The following is a 25,988-nucleotide window of genomic DNA, read 5'->3' on the forward strand; positions in this document are numbered from 1 at the left end:
GTTTTACTTCTTAACAGTCATGGAAGATTTTACTTAAAACTACTTTTTGTTGTTGTTCTCTTTAAATTCAAATTATATGGTGCCTGGAACCAAATATTGCTGTATCTAGCTAGTATAAAAGAGTAAGAAAGAAGAACTGAGTAGCCTATTTTCTTTGTCCAGGTGAAGGAATCATGAAACATAGATCACAAATAACTAACATTCTTGAAATAGATTCTATTAAACATTTTGTTCATATTATTTGAGAGACCATAAAACCCACCACATTTCTTTAAAATGTACATTTTTTAATTTCCCTTTTTAACAAACATTTTCTATCATGCCCACATCTTTATAATACAGCAGAAGGGCAATACTGGGCCAGATGAGAAGACCATCTCAAATCTGATCCCCTTTCTCTGACACTGCCTGCCAGCCAGCCCCTGAGCAGGGAGAACAGGAATGGGGCAGGCATGCAGGGACACCTCCTATGGCACAGCCACCCGGCTTTCAACAATCTATGGTTTATGCATTTTTTTAAGCCAGAGTTTTTCTGTTTCATTTTGCTGCTTTGCTTTTAACACCAGCACTGTTTTCCCTTATTTCAAATTTTCTGTAATTGACCTAAATATTCATCCAAAGGACTTGACCAAACTTAAAAGCTCTGCATATGCTTGCAGTACCTCCTTGTACAAGGAAAGGGGATGAGCTCGATTAAGCCTGAGACATTGAATTATGTGAAACAGGATCCCTTTCATTTGAACAAGTTCTCTCCCACTCTCCTCTTCTATCAGTATCTCTTCTGACTCGGTAACAATTAGCAGCTCATAGGACACTGGAGGGCAGATCTAAGGCTGAAGGGTAAATGCTTTGATGTGCTGCCTGTTACACAACCACTTCCAGTATCCTGCAAACACCCCTGGATGTGCCTCCACTTTCTTCATCTCCAGGGGCGTGCGTCTGTGTGGCTTCTGGACAACTTAAAACAGAGATGTTATTTCTATGCTTTCTCTGTTGGTGAATGAGGTGGGCAACTCAGAGTTAATCCCAACTGATGGTTGACATCCCATGTGGGAAAAGACCTGAAGACAACCTGGGATTTCACTGCGCTGTCACACCTACGGGGGAAGACAAGACCTGATATGTCTATGATGCCTCTTGGTACACTCTGACCACCTGACAAGAGGTAGAGCTGAAGGGGGAGAGCTGGAAGCATTTAAAGTTTTAATTGTATGTTGAGTTACGAGGTGGGAATGAACTCGGCACTACACTCACTAAAATGCCTGCTTCAGTAATAAAATGGCAGCTGCGTGTTTAAACTTTGTCCTTGCACCTGTCGTCAGTTACCTACATGTGTGGAACAGCCAAAAAAGAATGGGGTTTTGTGTGTTAGCAGGATTACACTCATCTTAGTGACTCTATCAAACCCTATTTTCAAGAGCCAGCATTAATACAATGAGATCTACCAAATATACTTACTAATATTATAGTTCATAAGGGGAGAACGATTTTAATGTCAGCAAAGTTTTTGATAGTACCAAACGGAGAAATATTGCTTTACCTGAGACTGTGCATTGACATTGGCCCGATTTGTAACCAACACTTTGACTACTTCTGCTTGTCCAGCAAGGGATGCTATGTGCAACGCTGTGTTTCCTTTCTGAAATGAGAGAAAGTGGTATTTGAAAAGAGTACAAAACTTGAGCTTGAACGCATGACAATACTATCAAGAACATGTTCCACTTTATAATATAGTATTTCTTGTAATAAAATACTCTTACCAAATATTTCTAATAGGTAAGTTATTCTAGAAGACATGGACAGAAACCAAGAGAGGAATCTACAATTTGTTCAGTAAATCTCATCCCTAGTAACCTGTGACATTTACTGTAATCTAAAAGATTTCTGTTAAACAATTATTGAGACCACTCCACCAGTGGAAAATGGGCAATTACTGCTGCAGTAATGTCTGTAATCAGTTGGCTGACATGTTGTGCCCATGCCATCGGTGTGAACAAGAGAACAATTAGATAGGCCTGACCAACCTTTGTCGCTGCATCCACACTGGCACCTCGCTGTATGAGTTCAGAGACAACTTCTACGTGCCCTTCTTTGGAAGCAAGATGGAGAGCATTCAACCCATTCTGATTAAAAAAAAGAAGGAAAAAAAGAAAAGCAATGGAAAAGATTGGCAAAGATTTTCCAGCATAGCAAACAACATATCAGGACACAAATTATTATATTCCAGTGAGAGTGCTTCCAAAAACTATTCGTATGTAAACTTTACAAGAACTAGATTATAAAGACAGAGTATGAATTAAGTCAGGATATACTAGCTCTGGGGTCTCAAGTTCTGTGTGCTGTCCCATGATCTGATGTAATACAAATGGAATGAAAGACAACATTAAATAGCACAACATTCTCCAAGTGGAAGTGAAATGGTGCCTTGGTAAGGGGTAAAAATAAAAGTTTTAACTGGATAAAATATGTAAACATGGCTCATCAAAAAACACGTGTAAGTTATCACTGACATGAAGTGCAAATATAAAGACAGACTCAAGAAATAGTGAGAAAGATATTTATCCAGCAAATTTGATCAAAATATTCTTCAACCTGATTTGAAATGTTGATGTCCACTCCACTTTTTAAGTAGTCGAGAGCCTTTTCCAAGTTGCCAGCTCGAGCAGCTCTCAGGTAACTTGCATTTGTGTCAGACTACAAGAAAAAAGGAAAAATCCCATTAGAAATTACAGCACAGTATAAAAATATATTCCTTTGGCGAAGAAATTACTAATGATACAACATGTTACACATACATTTAACTAGACATGAAAGGATCCCGAACTGCCTCATCAAATATGGGTCAAATCCTGCCCTCCTTGCTTATGCAAACTCCTTCGGGTGTAAATAGGCTGTTCTCCTGACTAGGCAGCACAAGATTTGACTTCATATATAAACGTGAATTATGCAGCACTGTCTACCATGCAAGGCTAGTAGCCAGCGATACATCTGGTACCCAGCATGGAAGACAAACATGGTGAGGCTCAGGATAGGACTCCATGGAAACCACTCTGCTCTTTCCAGAAGTGCCACACCACCTTTAATGTCCAGACTGAACACACCAGACTGCGAGATCTCACATGACAGATTTAAAAAACTCCAAAATACTCAACGTTGAAGGACTGGCCTACCTGAATGAAAAATACATGGTTCTACAAATTAAGGCATTTTAAATTCTAATGTCTGATTACATTTTGTTTTATTTTCTCCATCCTCCCTCATTTTATGGCACATTTTATTTACATTATCTGCCCACATTCAGCGAACTAGCCAGAAATCCTGAGGTGCAGTACCATGATCTAAACTGCACTTACTTTTTTTCAGATCTTGCTTTAAAGATAGCTGTGCAAATTTGCTTTATGATGACTTCAGCTTGAATGTAAGGATGGCAGAAAGGATGGTTAAGTCATGAAAGAGATCACTGAAAGTAATTCCCATCCCCGGAGGGTTTTAGCAACCAACGTGTTATGCAAATATCCACCAAGGACAGTTTAGATAATGCTGATCCTGCCTTGGAGCAAGTGGAATGAACTGGGTTAGCTTTCAAGAGCAACAAATCGTATAATCTTTGATTTTATCAGTGCCACGGCTTCCCCTGGCATCTTGGGCAGTCAACAAATTTTTTTGTGCCCTCTTCTCCATTAGTATAACAGGAATTGTCTTTCCCCCCCCCCCCCCCCTCAGTACCATTGCATCACAGGCTTACATCACTACAACTTTAAGTGCTTTATGATCCTTTAAGGTTCTAAAAGAGTGCAAGAATTACCTTTAGAGAAAAAATTAAAGGCAGTAACTGCTGAGAGAAATATAAAACGCGTTGGCACCAAAGCTCAGTTACTTATCCAGTGCTCAAGTAATTTTTTTTTTTTTTCGTTCCCCATTTTCTGGATTTGCTATAGACTTTTCTCCTCTCCTGTCAATGCAGCCACTGCAAACTGGATGTTCTGTGCAAACGTTGCTTCAAGCCCATCTGAAGTCACCTTCATGTGCAGGATGAAGCAATCTTGGGCATAATGACAGCAAAATAGTAAGTGGGTATGAAGTCTGCTTTCTTCTTTGTACCAGTACAAGCTACAAGACTGTTTTACTAGTAGTTTCAATACAACAAGCTCGCTCTTCCAAGGAGAGAACCATTACTTATGGACTTTCCATTTTCTCCTGAGTTTAGCACACATGGCATTCCACTTCGTGACGGTAAGTTACCAGCTTACAACCTTCCCTGCTCTTAACTATTATTTTCCAAGCACATCACGCTGATCATTACAAATCAACTTCTGCGATGTGCTTCCAACAAAACAGCCCCCAAATACCAATATCTAATTAGGCTCTGTCAAAAACAAGGTGCTGCCACAAACTACATGGTCCAAACTGTAAAGACTATGGGGAAGAATAGCTGCCTTGAGAGGTGCAGTAAAACACTTTCATTTTGAAGATCATCTGAACTGTGCAATGCAGATTATTACAGGAGACAGGTCATTTTCTCAGTGCTTAGCAACAGCAGCCACTGGGGTAAAAAACAGGTCAGCATTTTATCAGCATTACCAAAGGTATGAGGGAGGACTTAATAGACCGGGAGCCCTTTTTGTCACAGTGTAATAGCATGTCTGTTCGGCACAGTCAGCAGGTGGACGATAATTAACATCAGCTATTTACAGCTGCTGCTGGGTGGGGAAGGGATGCACCAGAGAAGCTTGCTATGGAAAATCAGTTCCCGCCAGCCACATTAATGCACGCCAGACAAGAAACACTGCTCATACTCAAAAACATTTAAACCTTTCTATTTGCTCAAACAAAATGGAGGGAGGTGGGGGAGGCAGAAGAGTGATAAATAGCTGATATTCACGTTAATAGCTAACTGCTGTTTCACTGTAGAGGGAGAGCAATGCCTATGTCTTTTAACGACTTCTCTTGGAAGCACTTGCTCACTAACAGGAAGAAGGACAAAGGTTAGGTCACACTTCCAGCCTGGGGACGTATAAAAATGTTTCAAATCAAGCTAGCTCAGGTGCTGCTAAGTGATGCACAAATCTGTTCCTGAAATCCCTCAAGCAAACAGCATGCCCTCCTTTGCCAGTCACCACTCAAACTCACTCCTTTTGCTCAAACTGTCCAGAAACATCACTGACACCAGCAGCCAGGTTGCCACCCAAGCGGCAGGGCTGGTGGGGTGCTGGGCAGCAGCGCTGACTCGTATAGGCATTACAATGACAACTAGGAAGCACCCAGAGAAGCTGCCATTTAACAGCACACCGGGGATAACACAAACTCTCCCACACTTCAGCTGATCTGAGTTAGCACTTCCAGTTTCCACCTTACTGGTTTCCAGTTACTTGAATGGGATGTGAGCTAGAGTGTGAAACTGCATGAGCTGCCTTAGCAGCCAGGGTGTAACACATCCCTGTGCACTAAGAAAGGGGAAAACCTTTCTTTTTCTAACCTTGACTAAAGCTCCCAAGCCCTCAGACTGGGTTAACTCATCTCAGGTTGTTTAACTCACCCTTCTTGGGCGACCACGCACAGAAATTTTGAGATTTGCACAGTGGGATAACAGACTGAGGTTGTACAATTGCGCAAAAAGTTCAACGGGGCTTCTGGGATTCTCTCCATCCATTACGGCCTCTGCCATAAGCAGAAACAAGCAGTAACATTAGAGAGAAAGGAGAGACAACATCTTTGGAAACCAAAAGCAATTCCAGCTTCTCTAAACGTAGCATTGCCAGTTTCGCTTTCCCTCTAAGGCATTACTTCAGACCTGCTCAGATAGAGAACAGTCTTACAATCTTTTTCTACCTTGCAAAATGCCTTGAATACCCTTGGTTTTAGACATTCCACTTCCAAAACCCAGAAGGACCAATGAACACTATCCAACTTTTGCAAAATCTAAGCGTAGGGGTCAGTAAAAATTGATCAAAAACATCAAACCAAGACTTTCACCTTTCTGAACCTAAAATTTTCCCAGCTTTACATTTCTATTTTAAGCCTAAATTCATTTTTTTTAAATAGCACAATAGAGTAGAAAAATATCATTTCCAATTGGCACTATTTTGTTTAAAACAAAGCCTCTTGGAGTCCCTGATAGAGCCTATAATTGCCTCTGTATTGCACAGACAGGAGCAGCATCAGAGCCTAGGCTCAAATCACTGAAGGATTTTAAAAAAAAAAAAAAAAAAAAATCAAACAAGCATAACAATAATGTTAATACTTATTTATCTGGATTGCCATCATACCTGGGAGACCATGTCACAGACTGATCAAGGACCTGTTATATTAAATGCATTAAAAAACACAGTAGGGGAAAAAAGGATTTTAGGTTTCCAACCATCGCTTAGGACACCGGCGCAGGTAAGTGCTCCCTCTGTCTCTATGAGTAACTATTCTCAATATACCCACTTCCACCTTCCATGCTAGCTGGCGTCTGAAAGACAAGCCCCACACAGACAGCATGTCTACAGGACATTCCCTTAACAGCCAAATAAAAATTTTCTCCAATCCTAATTTACTTAAACCTCAATATTCCTGAGAGAGGCATTCTGTATGCCAGCAATCTATTCAGATCCCTTTTTTTTTTTTTTAATCAATCCCAACATGAAATGAAGATGAAAATTGGCTTTTGATTCTCCACTGTCTTGACAAATATCAAGAGCACAACAGGCATGGGACGTACATCAAAGCACCCTGAATCTTAGATGTTCTTGCAGTCAGCCACAAAGATTGCAGCCCTTCCTGTGCATTTGCACAGGATTCCTGTTGTCCGGCTGTGTCCCTGAAGCCTTTCCCTGCTGTGCTCCCTGGGGATGCTACCTTTTCAATCTCTATATCCAGACTCAAATTAAAAATCAAGATTCTTACAAGTGTTTTAATTCTTGGAGAGACAGACCTCAGATCCTGTGCACAGCGTTTAGTTCTGGAATGGCTATTCAGACAGTATTTCATACTCAGTGGATTTATGAGAGTATCAGTACTGATGCATGCGTAATATCAAGCTTTTTCTTCACAGATGGCACAACTTCTCCCCCCTCCCCCCGTACTTTCTTGGAAGAAAAAGGGACTATTTCTAGTTTTAAGAAATGCGTAAATGCAGCTGATTGGCTAATGAATTCAGTTTTTATGAAATGTGTATTTCTTTTAAATTTGTGTATTCCCCTTTAACGTACTATGCTATAAAAATTCAATTCTCTAAGGTAAAGCAGGCTGATGAGCTGCACAACAGCCCACATGAGCCCACAACAGGTTTTCCAGTCTGGAGCTCATTTCAGCCGCCTTCATCCCAGAGACATCTCTGGAAAGGGCTGAGGCTGGATAAGCCATGCTGGTAGCAGTACTCCGTTTCCCAACCTTCTTTACCCTAAGGTCCTCTTGTCCTGCCACATGATGGATGGCAGAGCCTGTGACGTGCAGGGGTAAGACCTGAAAACTGTTTCCCTGTTTTGAGGAAAAGCTACGCAAGTTAAAAACATTTCTATTACAGGAAAGACTAACTCCTAAGTCACTTGGACATTATCTTCAGCCTCCATTTTAAAAGAGAAAATGCTGATGCTGACTCATGCTAGCAAATACATATTCAATATCTTTCTCCAAGTGCTCCCAGTGAAGTAAGAGACTATTTAGCATGAGTAAAGACAAAAACTATTAGGAAATTTGCACTGACTGTCAACCCAGGGTTTGGCTTGGCTTTTCCATGGGACTAGAGAGGGTCCTCTCAGAAAAAGAAAAATATGTATTATTTAGTGAACCCTCAAAAGTGCAAAGCCATCATTTTCAGTGTGCACAGGCCCCCTCCCATACTGATGGTATTTTTATTATGCTCATCTCTCTTTCCTTTGTGTTCTGCTTACAGTGGTTTCTTTTTCAGATTAAAAATCCAGTCTTTTTTTCACATTGGGAGCAGGGTTTTGTTTTTCACTCCATCTTTAACAGTAGCTGTTGTGAAGGGAAACCCCCAGCAGGTTCCCATTGTGCTGGAGCAGGATGCATTCTGGCTTGAGTCCCAACAAAAAGATGCTAACCATGCCTAACATTTGTTGTGGGGGGAGGCAATGACCTCATTTTAAGGGATGAACTTATGTTACTTCCATTTGGAAATGTGCTCGACAAAACCAGTCTTGCAGCAGCATGAGATGATCTGAGGAAACAGATGATAACATTTTTGCTTATTTTGATAAGGGTGGCCTTACTGCAACTGATGGCATTTTTTTTGCAGTAAGGCTCAACTCTGATGGGCACTAAGCACTACACTGGAAACTGGAGGTCCTTGGCATAGATTTTGCTTCTATGTTAATTTAGAATTTTCCTCCAAGCAAATACGTTACACTCACTTGGTAAAAGATGAAATTTTATTTCAAATAAACTATACTGGCCAGTTAACAGCAGTGTCTGAACCCTGTGAAATAAACCAGCCATATCATTTTCTTGGGCAGACTCTTCATCCATCCTCCAAGTGGCTGTATCCTTTGTATCTCCCTACTACCTCATAACTAAACCTGTATTAAAAAATTTCGCTTTTATCTTCCTTATTAGAAAGGGGGCTGGTTGCACCGCCTGAGAGGGTGATCGTCTTTGTGCAAGCAACTACAGCTCTACTCAGGCTTTACATACCATACTACTATACATGTTTTCTTCTGATAAGAATGTAACAGCCTGGGGACAACTGCTACCTGCAGTTCTGCTATTAATTATCCTTCAGAGAGATGCTTTTGGGATCACAGCCCTAAACACAACCACAGGGCAACAGGAAAAGCTCCATTCCTACTGCCTGACAATTCAAAGGAAACATCTTTCAAGCAAGGGAAGGCCAGCTATTTTGAATATGATTGCAGAATGAGAAATTATTTAATTATTGGTGAAAACCTAAACAAATCCCTCTAATTGTTTGCCCTATCATGCAAATTAACCAACAGCTTTGATGATATTATTGTATTGTGCACGATAAAAATAGCCAAAAATATTATACTATTTGGAATGTCCCCATAACTGGCCCTATTCCAACTAAGTAACTACGATATGATTTCCACAAGTTAAAAAATACACTGGTTTCAGGCTGTGTGAAACCCTTCTTCTTGGTCACACCAGTGGAGTCTAAAACACCTCATATTTCTGCAAAAAATGCATGTGAATCTATAAGCAACTGTATTTACAGCAACTGAGTCTCTATCCCTGTACAGTAGTCAATCTTAACATGCTTGTAGAGAAAATAAAATATTTCCTGAAAAATCACACATTTAAGCAGTTCAAAACAGAGTAGAAAACGCATTTTCAATTCAGCTCCTTCTTTCTGGAAATCCTTGACCAAACCAGGAAAAGATCCAAGCAAACAAATAAGCCTCTTTCCTTGCTAGACCACAAGACAAGGTAAGTCTCGGATGTGCAGGTTTAGTATATACCATTTTCAAGATCACTTGTAGCACTCTACCTGTTAGAGTCTGTCTTGGCAAAATGCTGACTCTGTGCTCGCTGTTACCACTGAAAACGAACCACCTGTATTGGAGTGGAAGATGGTTGAAAAGGACCCAGAGCCTAAGATGTTATGGCTGGTGCATACAAGAACATTTCACAGCTTCCAGTAAAAGATGTGTTTATCACCGCCTTTAACAGCATCAAGAGGTCTAGAGCGAGTTGTTCGTTTGCAATGACAAACACCTGTGAAGCTATGATGCAGCTTGCATGCGTAAAGTCTAAGCAACTTACACAGTAAGAAGTCTTCTTCAGCAGACTATAAATCTAGTCAGTCCCGTGACTTGCGATGCAACTAATCCAGCCCTGGATGTCTTTAAATGCCTTAAGAGGCATTTCTTTTTCCTAAGAAAGTTCAAGCACAAGATAGAAATGAAAAGTAGCTGTTATTTGTTTGATTTTCTACAAAGAGCAAAGGGGGTTGTGATTTCCAAGGCACAAAATACACATACAGAGCTAGATGGGAAACCCTTTCCTAACATCTACATGTAACATGTATAACATGTTGAACATAACATCCACGTTGAAAAAGCCCCTAAAGCTGTCACCTCCATATTATTTACTTGTCACCACAGATATTCAACAAATACAGAATGATTTAACCGCAATTCTAACAAAACTAACATCTGACAACCCAAGAGAAAACACCTGAACTGAGATCAAACTGATCCCACAGGGACAATGTTCAGACAGGAGGCAAGTGTCTATGCAACTTCCAATGCTCTTTGCCAGTTTGCACAGATGAGGTTTTGAGATTTTGAAATGCAAGTTTGATGTGTCAGCTTCACCTAAAGAATTTATGTAATTACTAGTATGAATTGGTTAAATTAGTAACACCAAGAACAAGATCCTAATTTTCCAGGACTACAAAATCAATGTACATCTGCATGACACACACAATCTTTCTAAGTATGCACGAACAACAAATCACAAGAATTATTTTAACAGGAAAATAAGATTCTTTTAATACTGACTTTTCAGCTATCAGGCTGCCCCATACGAAAAGACAAATTTGAATGACAAGGTAAATTGGGACGCACTGTTCAAGAACCTAAAATCAGTAAAAACACTGGTTTCAGCAGTGAATCACTGTACTCCATTAGAAGTGCACAATCAGGCAAAGAACCAGGCCCTTTGTGAACAACTCACATGTATAATCAATGAAAAGGATCCGATACAGTTGAAGGCAAAAGATTTGAGCATCTAAAATTCAAGATTCATTCTCCAGGCTGACAGCCTCAACTTCTAAAAGTTTATTTCAAACTCTGGGAAGAAACTCCTCAGCCTGTAATGACTCATCTCTCACTCTCTAAAGTTTTCCTATCATACACTTACAAGTGAAAAATAAATCACTGGCTTTCATAACTGCTACCACAGTCACAAAGACCTAGAGGAGGGCTGGATGTGCTTCGAGGGTTTCTCCTTATGTTTATATTCACCTGAAGATAATAACTCTCTTATATGTCAAGCTAGATGAGATGCCATTGATCTCCTCTCTGCAATTTTCTCTCAGAAACTGACTACCCAATGAGCATGGAGATAATTTCAGCACATCTCAGGCTCAAATTTAAAGCCATTTCCATGCCACAGTCACATTCTTCAGATCACTGCATGAATTATGGCAGTCGGTCCACCTCCTGTTCTCTGTGTGCATCTGATTTTAGCATCAGGATCCAGAAAGGAGAGAAAAAAAATTCAGCAATCCTCTTCAAAACATTTTTAAAGCACATTTATTTGTATATAATTTCAGATGGGAAAAAAAAATAGTATAAACCTAACTCAGATAATATTGCTGATTTTAGGGAGAGAGATTTTATTCACTCAAAACGAGCTCACTACAAAAACATTATGTAAATATGCTTCAATCAGATGTGGTGAAGTGGAAGTTACTGGTAATAAAGTGGAGCAAACTGCATGTCAGTGGAAGCAAAACGCACATAAATATTCCCTAAAAATACTGTAGTAAACAAGCTATAGGAACTATAGACAAGCTACATAACCTCTGCTGTAGCTAGACAACCTATTAAGAGCTTTCAGTACAGTGAAATCAGAAGTTTCCTGCTCTCTTTCTGCCTTTCCACTTCATGCCTGCTTTTGAATGCATCTCTCATTCAACACCAAAATAATTCTGCCTTGGAAGTTTGAACATCATTAAATTGAAAGATCATTTGAGGTGGCAAAAATATACGCAGAAACACACCAATTTACACTGCAAGTATTGCAAATCCCACATGTAATTAAAGTTTACACTTTTGTAGGCTTAAGAGGCATTGAATGGCTAGTTTTAAAACTATCTACTAGAGTTTTAAATTTTTTGACACATTGTTCAGGATTCTTACAGGAATTACAAACCTTTATCAGTTTATAAGTGCCAACGTTTAGGTTTCCTAGCAGGGATTGTGACCTCTGTCAGAAGCAATGAACCTCTTCCAATTCACACACCTGAATACCTTGTTGAACAGAGTCTCTGGCTGGAAAAGCCCAAGTAGCTCACATGGCAGATACAGAATCTGAAGGGTCAGTGGAAATTATCTAAAGAGCTTCCAGGTACTAAGAGGACTCTTGGGGTAAGATTTGCAACACAGCCATAGACCTGGTAACAGTCTGGTCTCTAACAGCAGGGCTGGTTAGAGGCATCACATGAGCTTTGTTCTAACAGTTTACCTTAGGATAGCTTGTAACATTTACAGAACAATCTGTCCTAACACCTTGTTGTAGAAATGCTGTGAAATATATATGCCCTGGTACAATGAGAAAGAATCGATGGAACCAATAAACCAAAGGATTCAAACATCTCCCTAGAGCCAGAGACTGGCTGAGGTCGTTTTGGTTGTTCAGGAGGAGAAAAACCTAGCTAGCACTTCCCAAACTCATGAGGGCAATTGCACCCAGGAGAGTTAACAGTTCTCAAATGCAGGAGCTGAGCAACCTGCCAGGAGACAATTTTAAGCGCGATCCGGAAATGTATGAGACCTATTGGAGAATACCCATCAGTGAATACTCTGGGCTGTGTTGGCTTGGTCATGTTCTTCTACAGGAGCTGAATTTCCCTGCTGACCGTAACCTGCCGTACCTTGTTTTCCATTTGATTCTGCTGTCATGAATATGACCCAGTAGCTCCAGATCCATTCTGTAATTCACTGCATTACTATAAACCGCAAAGGCAAGCCAGAAAAAAACAGAGCAGGTGTTACGCACACTGCTGTTTGTTACTGTTAGAAACACTGAGGAAAATTTGTGTTCTTTCTCCCGGACATGATGCCATATGACGTGGGCAACAGCACTGTGCGGCCCGCACAGAGCAGTGGGGCTGGACACAGGCGAGCCACCAGTCTCCACATTTCCCAGCCCTCCCTTTCTCCTCCTCCTCTGTGATTAAACACTGACATTCACTGTTACGAATTTGTGAAACAGCATGGAAAGTTCTGTGATAACATTTGGTGGGGCTGCCTAGATGAAATGTGTTCAATGGTGCATGCAGCAAATGTAAATTAGTTTACGAAGTGTTTTGTTCCTCACCCCACATGTTCCAGATTTGAGGATTCGCTCAGATTCCAATGGGAAAATTGCTTTTCCCAGCCCAAGCACCAAAATCTGTGAGCAAAAACCAGAGCCCTACAATTGTTATCAGGAGTTTTACACTAGACTCAAGTACTGACTTTAAATACACAATTCTGTTTTGAAACAGGAGGAGTCTAAACCACCACGGGGGCAAGGCTAGGATCAGGATTTACAGGTACGAACAGGATGAAAACAGTTAACAGTGAGAACAGTCTTATCTGTATGTGGTCTTTGAGGTGAACAGAGGGGGAAAGAAAACAGAATATAGCTCAGTTTTATTCTTAAAGTGAGAAGAAATTACCAAATATAAAGATAAATCACTGCAGATTAGACGGTGCCGTTTTTGCACAATCACTGTGCAGTTACAGAGTTGAACTAGTATTTTTCTGGCTTTCAAAGCCACGGTGCACTAGAGAGTTGGAATTCTGCCGAAGGACCCTGATGATCTTAACGTCACGAGAGGGACTTCTAATTTTTTTGACAAAAATAAAAACAACAGAACTATTTGAACATTTTACTTCACCTTAACCAGACTTCATAGTTTATTTTCATCTGAAAATTACCACTGTTTCCTAGCATCAGAATAAAGTATGTTTGGAAAACACATCATTCGTTAATCAAAGAAAATAATGATATTTCACTAATGAATTAACGCTTTTCAAATTGGGCTAAAAGACTTTATCTTTACTATTTTAATAAACACAGTCAACAATACTGTCAGCAGCCCTATACAGTAATCTCCCCTCGCATTTGATGATAGAATGAGCCATTACTATACAGTGTTAATTAAAGTATCACTTCTGAATAGCAAATCTACAGGATAAACACGCAGTGAAGTAGAGCTTGTTTCTCCCTTACACTTAAAACATATATGGCAACCTATAGGAGACTAAGATATATATGGAATGAGAATCAGAATTTACCATAAACAACATCAGCAAGAAAAAACTTACAAAACAAATATATACTGTATCCCTTCTCCATCGCCCAACTCAATTTCAAATAGCTGCTACACCTTCAATAAACAATGTATATACTAACAGAAAGACCAGTTTCTATGCAACTTCTAACAAAACCCTGTAAAGCAAGAGTAAATACCATTCCGTTGCAACACAGAGGGGCAGAGCGTACCGCAGACCAGCACATTGCCAACACCACGGCTCGACGGCAGTGAGATTTTCAGCTCGCTCTACTCTCCAAACTGTTGCACACAAACTAACAGGACTGCAACAAGTTCTGTACTACTGGGGCTCATATAAAGCATCAGCAAAGACGTTTATCACCCTGAAGATTGATATTATTGTGCTAAAAAAACGAGGAGAGAGTAAATAATGGTCTCAGGACTGAGAAAAAAAAAAAAAGAGTTTAATCAAGTACAATAAAACATCTGAATCTAACAAAACCTTCTCCTACAAGAAATTGCTTCACAAAGAAAAGCCCCCAAATAAATGTTTTCATAGTTTTGAAATTACTGGTGGAAATGAATTTATGAACAAGAATAGCATCACCAGAAAAAAACCCAGAGTTTCAAAGATGGTTTTTAACAGGGAACAACAACCCAGTCCCGTGTTGACAGCAAATGAACAACATACACATTTAAGAGAACTCACTGCAGTATTTTTTCAGAGCACAAAGCTATTGCTGACATGGAAACTAGCTAGTAAACTGCTGGGTGCTACCATCAGTAATATCTCTAACTAAAAAAAATACTGCCATTAATTGACGCTTCCACAAAGCTTGGCACTCATCAATATTAATAACACGATACCACACTTTTCCTGGGAACCCGGTATTTTAATTCTGCAGTAAAGCAACCTAAAGAACAATTGTTTTAACTTTGTGGTTTTTAACTGAAGCAAGTAACTCAAGCTATGAAGAATCTCAGAGCCTAGTTCACAGAATACAGGGATGTCGTTTCACAGCAGCTTACTCACTTGAGGAATTTTTAAATCACACAGGGAGCACCTTGGAGGTCACTGGGACTACCCCTGAGAGTAAGAGTGACATGGGTGCCTCCTTACAGGTCACTACTAGCACAGTAGCAGCAGGCTCCTTTTGAAGTTTAATTGACCTATGGATTGTCAGTAGAAGAGGTGTGTTATTTGATAAATACACCTTAAAAGCATAGATTTCAGTTAACTTTTTTCAAAATATGCAAGATTTGCTAAAACATTTCAGTGAACAAAATTGTTACGTGTATCTAGATTACTTAAGGCCCTGATAACAGAACAAAACATTACAAAATGTTTCTGCAATTTTAATCAGTCTTCTACAGAGTGTCCTGAACAGAATGCAGCCACTTCTAAGGAGAGAGAGAGAATAAATAAGTCCATACACCATTTGACTGCCGCCTCAGCCTATACCGTAATCCAACCGTCAGAACACAAAATACACCAAACAAGCCAAAACGTACCTCTTCCTACATCCAGCTTTGTCTCATAAAATCAAAGACTTAAAACACTAATACAAGAAACTCGCTATGCAGACTTCACTCTTATTTCAGAATCCACAAATGCTTACTTGTTCTGGAAAGCATTCTCCCTCTTCCACTGCCATTTTCTGTGGCCAGATATGAAACCTGATGACTCAATTAGTTAACACTTTGGACACTGCACCATTGCTAAAAATAGCGGCCTCAGGAAGTGGTTTTCTTTGTTTAGTTCTTTTTTCTTTTTGGGGGGGTGAAAAAAAAAAAGAACTAAACACAGTCACTTGTTAGACTTCCCTTGGCTATTCAAATGGCAAAGGACAAGTGATTGTAAGACTATTAAGTTAGTAACGGAGCGTGTCCCAGGATTCCTGGCTCACTTACCATATTTGCTGCCTCCAATCATTCCCCGTGTATGTAATCATGATCTGTGGAATACCCAAAATAGCTGCAGCATCAGCTGATCAGAAAACCACCGCTGCTTGGAATCACTCATGAAACAAGCTTTTGTCATTCTGCTTATCAGCTCTTTCTAATGCAGACTACTTTGAACTATTTCTAAAGGCAACAATAACATCATTTTACACTCTGTGTGTTTTGAATACCACATATGCCTGCCTCCTACTCATGGTAATTTTATATTTATTCAGATTTTCTGATGACTAATTATGATAGATTTGTGTCGTTGGTTCTAGAGGCTGTTTTCCTGAACTAAAAGGCTGCTCTCTATATACTTCAAGTTTCTAAACTAGAGAGATTAAAAGCAGTACCAAGAGCAAAATCATTTTGCTCCAGAGAGAGGTTCACAATTTCAGTAAAGCAGATCTCTTCCTTTTCAATGGAAGCTATTGCCAGCAGCAGGAATTTTCTGCATACTTCCCTACAGTTACTTACATTAGCAGTAGCTTTAAATAATGTCCATCTTCTGAGAAAAGGAATATTGAAATCTCTTCAATTCACCACAAGCACCTGCACTGCATGCACTATGCTTGCCTGTTACATATCTCACCTCACACAGGTGAGCTGCGTACAGATATTCACTGATACAGAAGAACAACAAAGGGTAAGAGGAGGGAAAAAGATAATCAAGGTCTAATATTTTTATCAGACAAGATATGCCCAATGTCTCATTTGTCTATGAAAGGAAATAATCTATATGTAAAATATTACAAGGATAATTTCAAATTTTCAAGAAACATTTCTCCATGTTTGCATCGACTAGAGCCCAGCCACCAGGTAGGAGCTCTGTGCTCTTGGGTTATGATGCAGAACTTGTTGCTAATTATCTATGTAAAATCTTTCAGAAGGTGCAAAATTTGAGGCCCCAATGTATCACTAATTAACTATTGTAGGCCACGCATTCAGGTGATCTAGCTTGAAATCACTTCATTAATGTCACTGACGATGCACTCTGTTAACAACTGCTCTCTGCTTCTGCACATTTTTGCTTATGGCATTATAGTATCTATGACTAAGACCCACTTCTGCCGCTGACTAAATACAGAGAAGCTAACAGCTGTCTACATGGATGGAGGAGCCTTCCACCTCAATTTAAATACAAGACGATGACCAAGTCAGTGTAAGTGAATTTACCTCACTGACATATCTGCGCAGAGCTCCCTGTAGCAGAGATTTCAATCATCTGCACCACGGTTACTTCAGCAATGTCGTTATTGCAAGCTGCCACAACAACGCATAGTATCCTGAAATATTCAATTTCTAAAGCTGAATTTTGATCTAGCGTTACTATTTGTTTTGAGGACTGAGAACTACCATCTCAAAACAATAAAAGGAAACATCCCAGTTCTAAAAACCCAAGAGCACAGGGTTACTATCCAGTGACTGAATTTTTGTTTCGAACTGAAGGAGAGGGGTTGGCTCTGAATAAGTACCAGGTGCCTAAATACCCTTCTTCTGCCTTTGAAAAGGTGCTTGAGAACAAGGAGAAAGGAAATATGATGATTTCTGTAATGGGATTCAAGGGAATCACGTGACATTTAAAACTTGCAGAATAGTTCTTTTTGTAGATAAAAGGATTAAATTGGGCAGTTTTATGGAAACTCACAAGAGTCCGTCCAGAAGTCCAAGCCCATTGTCGAGTGGTGTCCCCACGCCACCAGGTGCCACTGAACTGCAACCTCCTGTCAGGGGATAGTGACTGGTGACACAGAACTGGCAATCCGACAGCTCTCCTAAAGCTGAATTACTGCTTGTTTGGAAAGGAGGAACAAAGCTTTTAGCGAAAAGGATTCAACACAGTCTCTGCGTGTGTCTGTTTTACCAGCAGGCTGTGCCGCTCATTCCCGAGGCAGCCCAGGTCCCGTGGACAGTGCCAGCAGGGTCTCGGTGACAGCCTGCTCCCTCCAGGAGCTCCTCTGAGACAGCCCTCCCCTACCCATTGCCTGCTCATTTATTCTGCCAGAGCTACTTTGCTTCTCCAGGCGCTGGCTCTTGGCTTTTCAAGTTCACATTAGTATGATGAGACTGGTGGATGATTGACCCAGACCGTTGCCTATTAACCTCCGCAAAACTGTCCTGGTCTAGCTTGTGACATTCCCACAAAAGAAGTTGCCCAATTCTCTCTCCCTTAATTTTAAAAGGGCAACAATCAGAATTACAAAAGAAAAGCACAAAGAAAAATTAAAATCTGCCAGCACCAAAAGGTCATCTCAGCACATTCACATCCATCAATTCAGCTCTGATTACTGAAAGCTCACGTCATAAATCATAGTGACACTGTATTTTTTTTAACCTTGTGGATCAGTTTTACAGCATTCAGAATGATTTCTCACATGCATGCTATTAACAAAGGGTAATAAAGGAAAGGTTCAATACTAATGACAAAATAAATTTATTATAGACTTTGGGTAAAATTTTCAGGATCCTTTTGTTGCTTTGCATCCTGAATTACACGAACATGACTACAGTCATTCTCAGCTTGGGGAAGAGAAAGGGCCTTGGATACAATCACGTAATGAGTAGCTATGCAAGTAAAAAAAAAAAAACTCAACAATCTATCTCCTCCCCTCTTTGAAAAAGAAAAAAATGACAAACCCCTTTACAATCTCATTAAAATGGCAGATTTGGTACAGATGGAGGATTCTTTTAAACAGAATAGTGGAAATGTCCTTTTACATTATCGCTACTCTGCTCCCCAACCAGATGGAGTGCTTATGATTACTGGCTTGGAAGCGACTTGCAAACAAAGCAACACATGGCAGAATTCAGCAGAAAGAAAAACATGGTTTGACATGACATACAAACAATATAAATATCTTCCCAAGAATTGGAAAGACAAGCTGAAATACTTTAAACCATAATCTGGAGTTACTGATCCAGATTTTGCAAGAAGAAATAGAAACTTTTTTTTTTTTTCTGAAACTGCAGTGGATGACATTTCAGACAGTTCGGAAAGCTGAGGAGTCAGTTGAAGCCCACCAGAGCAGGGGATTTATACCTCTGTAGTATTTCAGGCACCCCTTTCAGAGAGCAAATGGTTGACAAATGGCATCAGTACAGATGTGTGCTTATGTAACTTAGACCTACAAAGGGTCCTCAGTTTTAGAAACTTCTCATATCACAGAAACCAGTGGTAGTATCTGAGATATTTAGTATCATTATCTAAAATTCTGTTCTAGTAATTAAAATAATGGCTAACGCGTGCCACAACTGAGACTTTAAAACAGCAGTTCAAGTGCAGACATTGCAACGGCTACCCAGAGCAACCGGGTGTGCACCAGGCAGTTCCCTGGGACCCACAGGCCATAGGTTCATATGCAAAGCCAGGAAAGATGCATATTGCATACAGCAAGAGAGGCACAGTGAAGCTCATCGGACAGAGACTCCCCCTTCTTTCCATCTAAGGGACCCCATCTCAAACACATTACACTCTTAACCTCTATGGACAGCTATGAGGCTTTTACAAAGCTCCTACCAAGAGAAAATGCACATTTACTCAATTTATACTTTAACTGCTAAAATCATGGACACTGAGAATATACAGCCTGTCCTGGTTTCAGCTGGGATAGAGTTAATTTCCTTCCTAGTAGCTGGTACAGTGCTGTGTTTTGGATTTAGCATGAGAATATGATAACACACTGATGTTTTAGTTGTTGCTGAGCAGTGCTTACACTAAAGTCAAGGACTTTTCAGCTTCTCGTGCCCTGCCAGCAAGAAGCTGGGAGGGGGCACAGCCAGGACAGCTGACCCAAACTGGCCAAAGGGATATTCCATACCATGTGATGTCATGCTCAGTATATAAGCTGGGGGGAGTTGGCCAGGGGGCAGCGATCGCTACCCGGGGACTGGCCGGGCGTTGGTCGGCAGGCAGTGAGCGGTTGCATCACTTCGGGGTTTTTTCCCCTGGGTTTTGTTCCTCTCTCTCTCGGTGTTTTACTTTTAATTTCAATTATATTATTGTTGTTATTATTATTTTATTTCAAGTATTAAACTGTTCTTACCTCAACCCACAACTTTTCTTACTTTTGCTCTTCCGATTCTCTCCTCCATCCCAGCAGGGGGCAGGGTGGGTAAGCAAGCGGCTGCGTGGTGCTTAGTGGCCGACTAGGGTTAAACCATGACACAGCCACAGGAAAAAAAAAATCCTGTACTAGTTACAAAATACCAAGATAATCAGCATCATTTGTGTACGATTTTTTTTTTAATCCGACTGTTCAATCACCATCCAGCATGAAAATCTTCTATGTTTGCTATACCACCATTCAAATGCTGCCAGCTCAGTTTATCTGCGAAAACATCCACAGAATTAGAAATCTATAGTCAGAAGCATGAAGCATACATTCTCTTTCAATAATACAAAAAAAGAATATATACTTAATAAAATAAGGATAAGAAAACAATCCTCCAAACATTAAGCTGAGGTCACACAGCAAGCCGAAGATACACACACTTTTTTTTGCCCAGAAAATTTGCTTTATGCTCCTGTGTAATCTATTGCTCCTCAATAGAAAGTATCTACAAAATCTGTAAATCTGTTAACTATTTTTTCTTCATCTTAACTTTGACAAGGTTATTCATCTGCCATCACGCCAAATAATCTAAAGCTCTGCAGAACTAAAAAAAGGAAATCCTGTAACTTCTGCTACAAGATACTTAAAATTTCTCTTCAAAGGCTTTCCAAATGAGTGAACGGGAGGCCTCTGGTCTCATCCTATTCTTCCTCAGCACTAGCTAGGATCAAAACTCTAAGACTGAAATGTGATCACTTTTAAAGGATAGCCTGCAGTAATTTTTCAGAGATCTCCAAACGCTCCGAAACAGCGTGCCTCGAAGCCAGCTTTGCTGTGACCTGTGAAATTCAGCACATTACAGATACTCAAAATGCCCATGAAAGACACACACGCAAGTGCTGCAGTGTTTACTCTGTCAAGATCCGCAACAGCTCCTGTTACCTCACGATCAGCTCTTCGTCTCCCCAGTATATGCTGCTTTCAATAGCAAGGCAAGGGACTCTCAGGATTACAGACTAAAGTAAGTGACGTGTGGTATGAGCGGTATGCCCAAAGCATCTGAACTGCTATCTACAAACCCTCTTCAAATTCCATTTTTTAACCCTGTATTGTTCCCTTAAGTTATCAGAGTAGGTTACATATTTCCAGTCTGCCCTGCTAATCATCTCAAGCTTTCTGAAAGAGCACTTCTTGTTTCATTTTCATCCATTAGCTGTGGTTTTCATGCCCAACTTCTAAAGCTCCTTTAACTTCCAGCTGCCCTGGGGCTAAAACATCAGCAAACTCTGCCCCAGAATAACCCTGTCCCCGGGAATAGGAACAACTGCGACCAAGTGGAATACAGACTGTTAGATTAACCCGAAGTTCCTGTCCAAAACAAACCATACATTACTTGAGGCTTCCACCACTGAGGCTTCAGCAATTTCTTCTCCTCCTTGAATACATTGCCTCTACAAGGCAAAAGGAGCATCTTCCACCTGTATCCTAGAGAAAGGTAATTTTGCAAAACCACTGCCACAATATCGCAGAAATCCCATAATCAGCTGCCGTGTGAAAATGGAGCTTAAGATAATACTTATCAAGGCAACTTCTAGCTGTCAAGACCACTCTACACTCTTCAAATCATAAAGAACTAAAGAGAGCAGCAGAGTTTCATTATACCGTCCTGTAAGCACTAAGAGAAACAGCCTCAGTTAAGCCAGTTAAAAGACCTTGGCTTTATTAAGATTTCCTTCTCTCCCACTGATCACCTAGAAGACACCCATGTCATTGATTTGCTATGGACAGCACCTCAATAAGCCTTTGGAAAAAAATGGGCTAATAAAACTGCAAGCTGGAAGAAGCGTTTACATAAGCATCATGATGAAAATCACATGATCGACTCCTGAGCAAATTGACTTGACACCATCATGCTTGAAAAATAACCAGTAAAAGCCAATTAGGAAGGGAAAAACCAAGAGCCAGAGACTCCACGCAGCCCAATGTTTAGTCAAACCACAGACCTCACATGAACTCTCATGGAGATGAGGGGAAGAGCAAGGGCAAAGAACTATATATGGAAAGCACAAGGAGACATGGTATCAGATCTTCCTATATCATCTTGAAGCATTGCTGATGTTTGCAAATTCTCTGCTGATTAATCAGATGGCTTATTGCATGCCATGCATCTTGTTCCAAGACGTGCTAAAAATTGGAGTTTTGTACAAATTGAAAGCAGCAACTGCCTTACTCCTTCTTTGACATACTTCACTGGAGCAGAGGATTCCAGAAAGTAGAGATTCCTTGGATCTGAACTCAGCATTCTCACTAAATATGGAACTTCTATTTGTTAACAGAAAATAATACTAGCAAGCTAGTGAAATCAGTGGCTGTTGATGGTTTCCATAGGTGCGTAGGTATGTAACGTACATAAGGAAATAAAAATCACATGATAACATTATTGTTATAGGAAAATAATGAACAGTTCAGAAATAACTTTTTCAGTTTTTTAAGAATATACCAAAAAACTACTTGAAAGTATCAGAGTAATGTTACATAAACTATACTGTCCATTTGTATATGGTATCCATGTGACAAAAAGTTGGCTCTCTCTCAGTCTGAATTCTATTTCTGGCAATATTCAATATTCCAGGATTGCCAGGAGCAAAGAATTAATCATTAAGATTCATGGTGACAACAGCAAAGTATTTAATCCTAAAGTTGAGTTAGGCACCAGAAATGTGACTGCTAGCAAATAAGCTGTTCCAAACACTCCTTCTCTCTGTTGTCTATCTTTTAGGCTTATTCTGAACACAACTGCGATATGAAGCCACAGAACTGCCAGATGGTTTCAAAATGCTCAGACATGGTTTCTACACAGAAGAAGAAATTTCTATCATGTAATACATTCCAAGAGCAATACTGCAAAAACAGTAGTTGTCCAGGATACCTGACAATTGACTGTCTCTGCAAGACCTGAGCCAAAACCCCCCTCACTATGAACAAAATATTTGACTTTACACCTTGACTTTGCTCATTCCGCAAGACTGCTTAAAGGAACAATTCAAATGAAAACAGAAGTAGACTTAAATACCAAGAGCAGTATGCAAGTGTATCCACTTACCACGGGAAGTAGGGCATATGAGGCGTGTGACGCCCTGTGAAATAAACGCAGCCTAACACAGCTATCAGGTAAGTATAGTGGCTTACTAATCTTTGTTTAGAGACGGTGCAGGGCATTGTCCAAGAAAAGAAAAACAGAACTACAGAACTAACTATAACTAATCCTTTGAATCTGTTCCCAAATGCAGTGGAGACAATTCGATGGAGCAGTATTATGACCAAGGCTACTAAACACCAGTTAGCCTGTTACTCACTCCAGCATATAGACTACGGCCAAATTATTACACTGTAAAAATGTGTGCAGACACAAGGTAAAACTTTCACAAGAAAACTAACATGAAAATAGCTTGCCTATGAAGTGATGGGATTTCTAACACGTGCAGAGTTTAAGAACACTGGACAAAAAAATAGAATAAAAATAAGAAATTGGCAGAAAGAAATTAGCAAAGGTGATTATGGATGAAGGTAGACAAAAGGAGCTCTTGAAATCACACCTAACTCTATTTCTAACGATTCTATGAGATATAGGAGCATTAAAGCTCCCCTGCAGGCAAACCACATTCAGCATCAGAGTCAGTGGGAACAAGAAGCCATTGAACACAATCCCCCGGCCACGTAAAGTCGATCTGAGCCCTGCCTACGGACGCTGTATGGGAGAACATGCTGTTCACACGGGGCCACAGCCTGCTGTTCTCCAAGGCACTGTCAGGACTGCTGGACCTTTCATCCTTTAAGAGTTACTATTTCAAAGTACTCTAAAATGTCTTCAAATTATACTTTGGAAGGACTTCCAAGGAAAACTGCAAGTTTAAAATTTCTCATAATCATTATAACTATGTAACAATAAGATGTTACAATGCAATGAACCCAATCAAAGGAAAATGAGTGACTGTAAGTGTGGTTGATTTCAGCATCACTCAAAAGTGATCCCCAGTCTCAATATTGACATAGCCTGATTGTTAGGACACACACAAACTAGTCAGCAATGGTCAAAAGATTGCTATACAGTAACCGTTCACAGTTATAGGATGCTGTTCCCAATTAAAACATTAACCTGCATTTGTTGTGGAAAACGACCAAAATCTAGCTTCAACCTCCAGTAAGTGCTCTGTTCAGCAGGTTCCCCCCATCAACTTCCTTTCGTAAGGCACTATTAATTTCAAAGAAAATGTGTATCAAAGAGAAAGCACCATGAGCTACACAATCTTAAGTGCACTGTCCCTTTTCAACACAGTCACAGCAAAATCTCAAATGATTTCTCTTACTTAATTTTCACTCTCTTCTATTCAATGGCATAAAATCAAGGCATGGACAAATTATAAAATAATATATAATTCACTGAATTTCCAGCTTCTTAGAGATCAGATTAACTTTGTTATTGCAATAGCACTGAGGCTGTGAATACCGCTTTCCAAGAATACAGAGAGCATTCAGATTAGAATGTAATAACCTCAAGATGTATTACACCAGGAAGGGGTAAACATTCTTCTGCATTGGGGTTATGCAGGAATTTCCCCAAAACAGAGGAAAATGAATAAAATAAATAAAAAATCATCTCATCAAGATAATTTCTGACATGCTGCTGGGGGATGAGGACAGCTGTGCAAACTGCATTCCAAACAGGACTTACATTTGTCAGCACAGATGTATAAAAATATGTCTTAGTTCTCACTGTAGTGCTGGCAGCTTGGCTAAATATTAATGCTGTCCCTGAAGCGCTGCTACTGATTCTGGATCCCTTTATGTGTATTACACACATGAGATGCTGGCCACATTTAAGACGGATGCTTTCTGAAGTTGCATTAGAACTACAAAGGAAGAGAAAAGGGCAGCTTCAGAGACTGCATCAATGCTTGTATGGCTCCCTAGGAATTACGGATGGGAGAGCAGGAGGAAACTGTAGGATGCACAACTCCTAAAGATAGAGGTGAGCTGTCAAATGTATAGCAAGTTGATAGTGGATTATACTGGGTTGTAGTGCAATACTTTCCAGCTATACTGCAGGTATTTTAAGATACAACAAGAGAACTTTTATTGTATGGTAAAGCAGCTCTCCTAAAACTTGTTCAAAAATTTAGAGTGCCTTTTCCTATCTTCATAGGCAAAATACAAGAGTCACAACTACTAAAGGTCTTTATGAAGGAGCTACGTACCTCTCTTTGCACTGCCTTAACTTATATGCATCACACTTTGTATCTGGTAGTCATGGTATACTTATCAAAATGTGTTTCAAACTATATGAGGTTAGAATACTACTGGGTTTTGCCCTGGCTTGCATAGCTATAATCTGTGCTACATCAGTGAAATAGGTTCATGAAGCTTCTGATACCTGATTTCACACCAAACATTTTGAGCAGATGCACAAATACACCTTGGAATGACTGCATGAATAATGCAGTCATTACAACAGCACACATGGCCATATTCTGTTTTTTTCTAACCTGCTTAGTTAGCATTGCATTTCTTTTCCTTGGCAGAACCTTGAAGTCTGTAGCTACTATTGTGGCTAGCTCTCACATTCCCTTTCTCTCGGTGAACTGTTATTTCTTATCTGGTGTTAAATAGCTTTCACAGGGCTTCTAAAATTACAGTATAGCAGTAGTATTTCTTATATGTGCATTACCTACATGATGCTTCATGAAAAAGCAGTCCCTTGGCAGGACAAATTAGCTAGTGTTCACGCTGCATTATGGAGGAGGCAGCAGCTGCTATATTTAGGGTTCTGAATATCTTCTTCCATTATAAATCTATTTATTTTACAGATCTCAAAACTCACTGATACAGATATACCTTTTCTGATTGATGAAAATCCTATTTAACTTTAATTAACAACCCAATCATAAAAAAGTTGTCATTTTCCCTTAGTTATCTATTTGCCTTAGTAAAATAAAAATCACATACAAAATCACCCAAAGGAGCTTGGGCCCCACTGAAGCAGC

The 25,988-nt window shown here is 39.9% G+C and overlaps 1 protein-coding gene across 8 annotated transcripts in view; it reads right to left on the minus strand.

Annotated features, from left to right (window-relative positions):
* ANK3 (ankyrin 3) overlaps positions 1–25,988 on the minus strand; it is a 208,866-nt gene that overhangs the window by 146,481 nt on the left and 36,397 nt on the right. For all 8 annotated transcript variants that reach the window (XM_076339316.1, XM_076339319.1, XM_076339318.1 and 5 more), the window contains exons 2-4: positions 2,593–2,694; positions 2,025–2,123; positions 1,541–1,639 (exon numbers count right to left, since the gene is read on the minus strand). In XM_076339316.1, the coding sequence (XP_076195431.1) occupies positions 1,541–1,639; positions 2,025–2,123; positions 2,593–2,694 (300 nt within the window). The remainder of the gene's footprint in view (positions 1–1,540; positions 1,640–2,024; positions 2,124–2,592; positions 2,695–25,988) is intronic.

Source organism: Aptenodytes patagonicus, chromosome 5 (genome assembly GCF_965638725.1).
Source record: "Aptenodytes patagonicus chromosome 5, bAptPat1.pri.cur, whole genome shotgun sequence".
In the NCBI taxonomy this organism is placed as follows: Eukaryota; Metazoa; Chordata; class Aves; order Sphenisciformes; family Spheniscidae; genus Aptenodytes; species Aptenodytes patagonicus.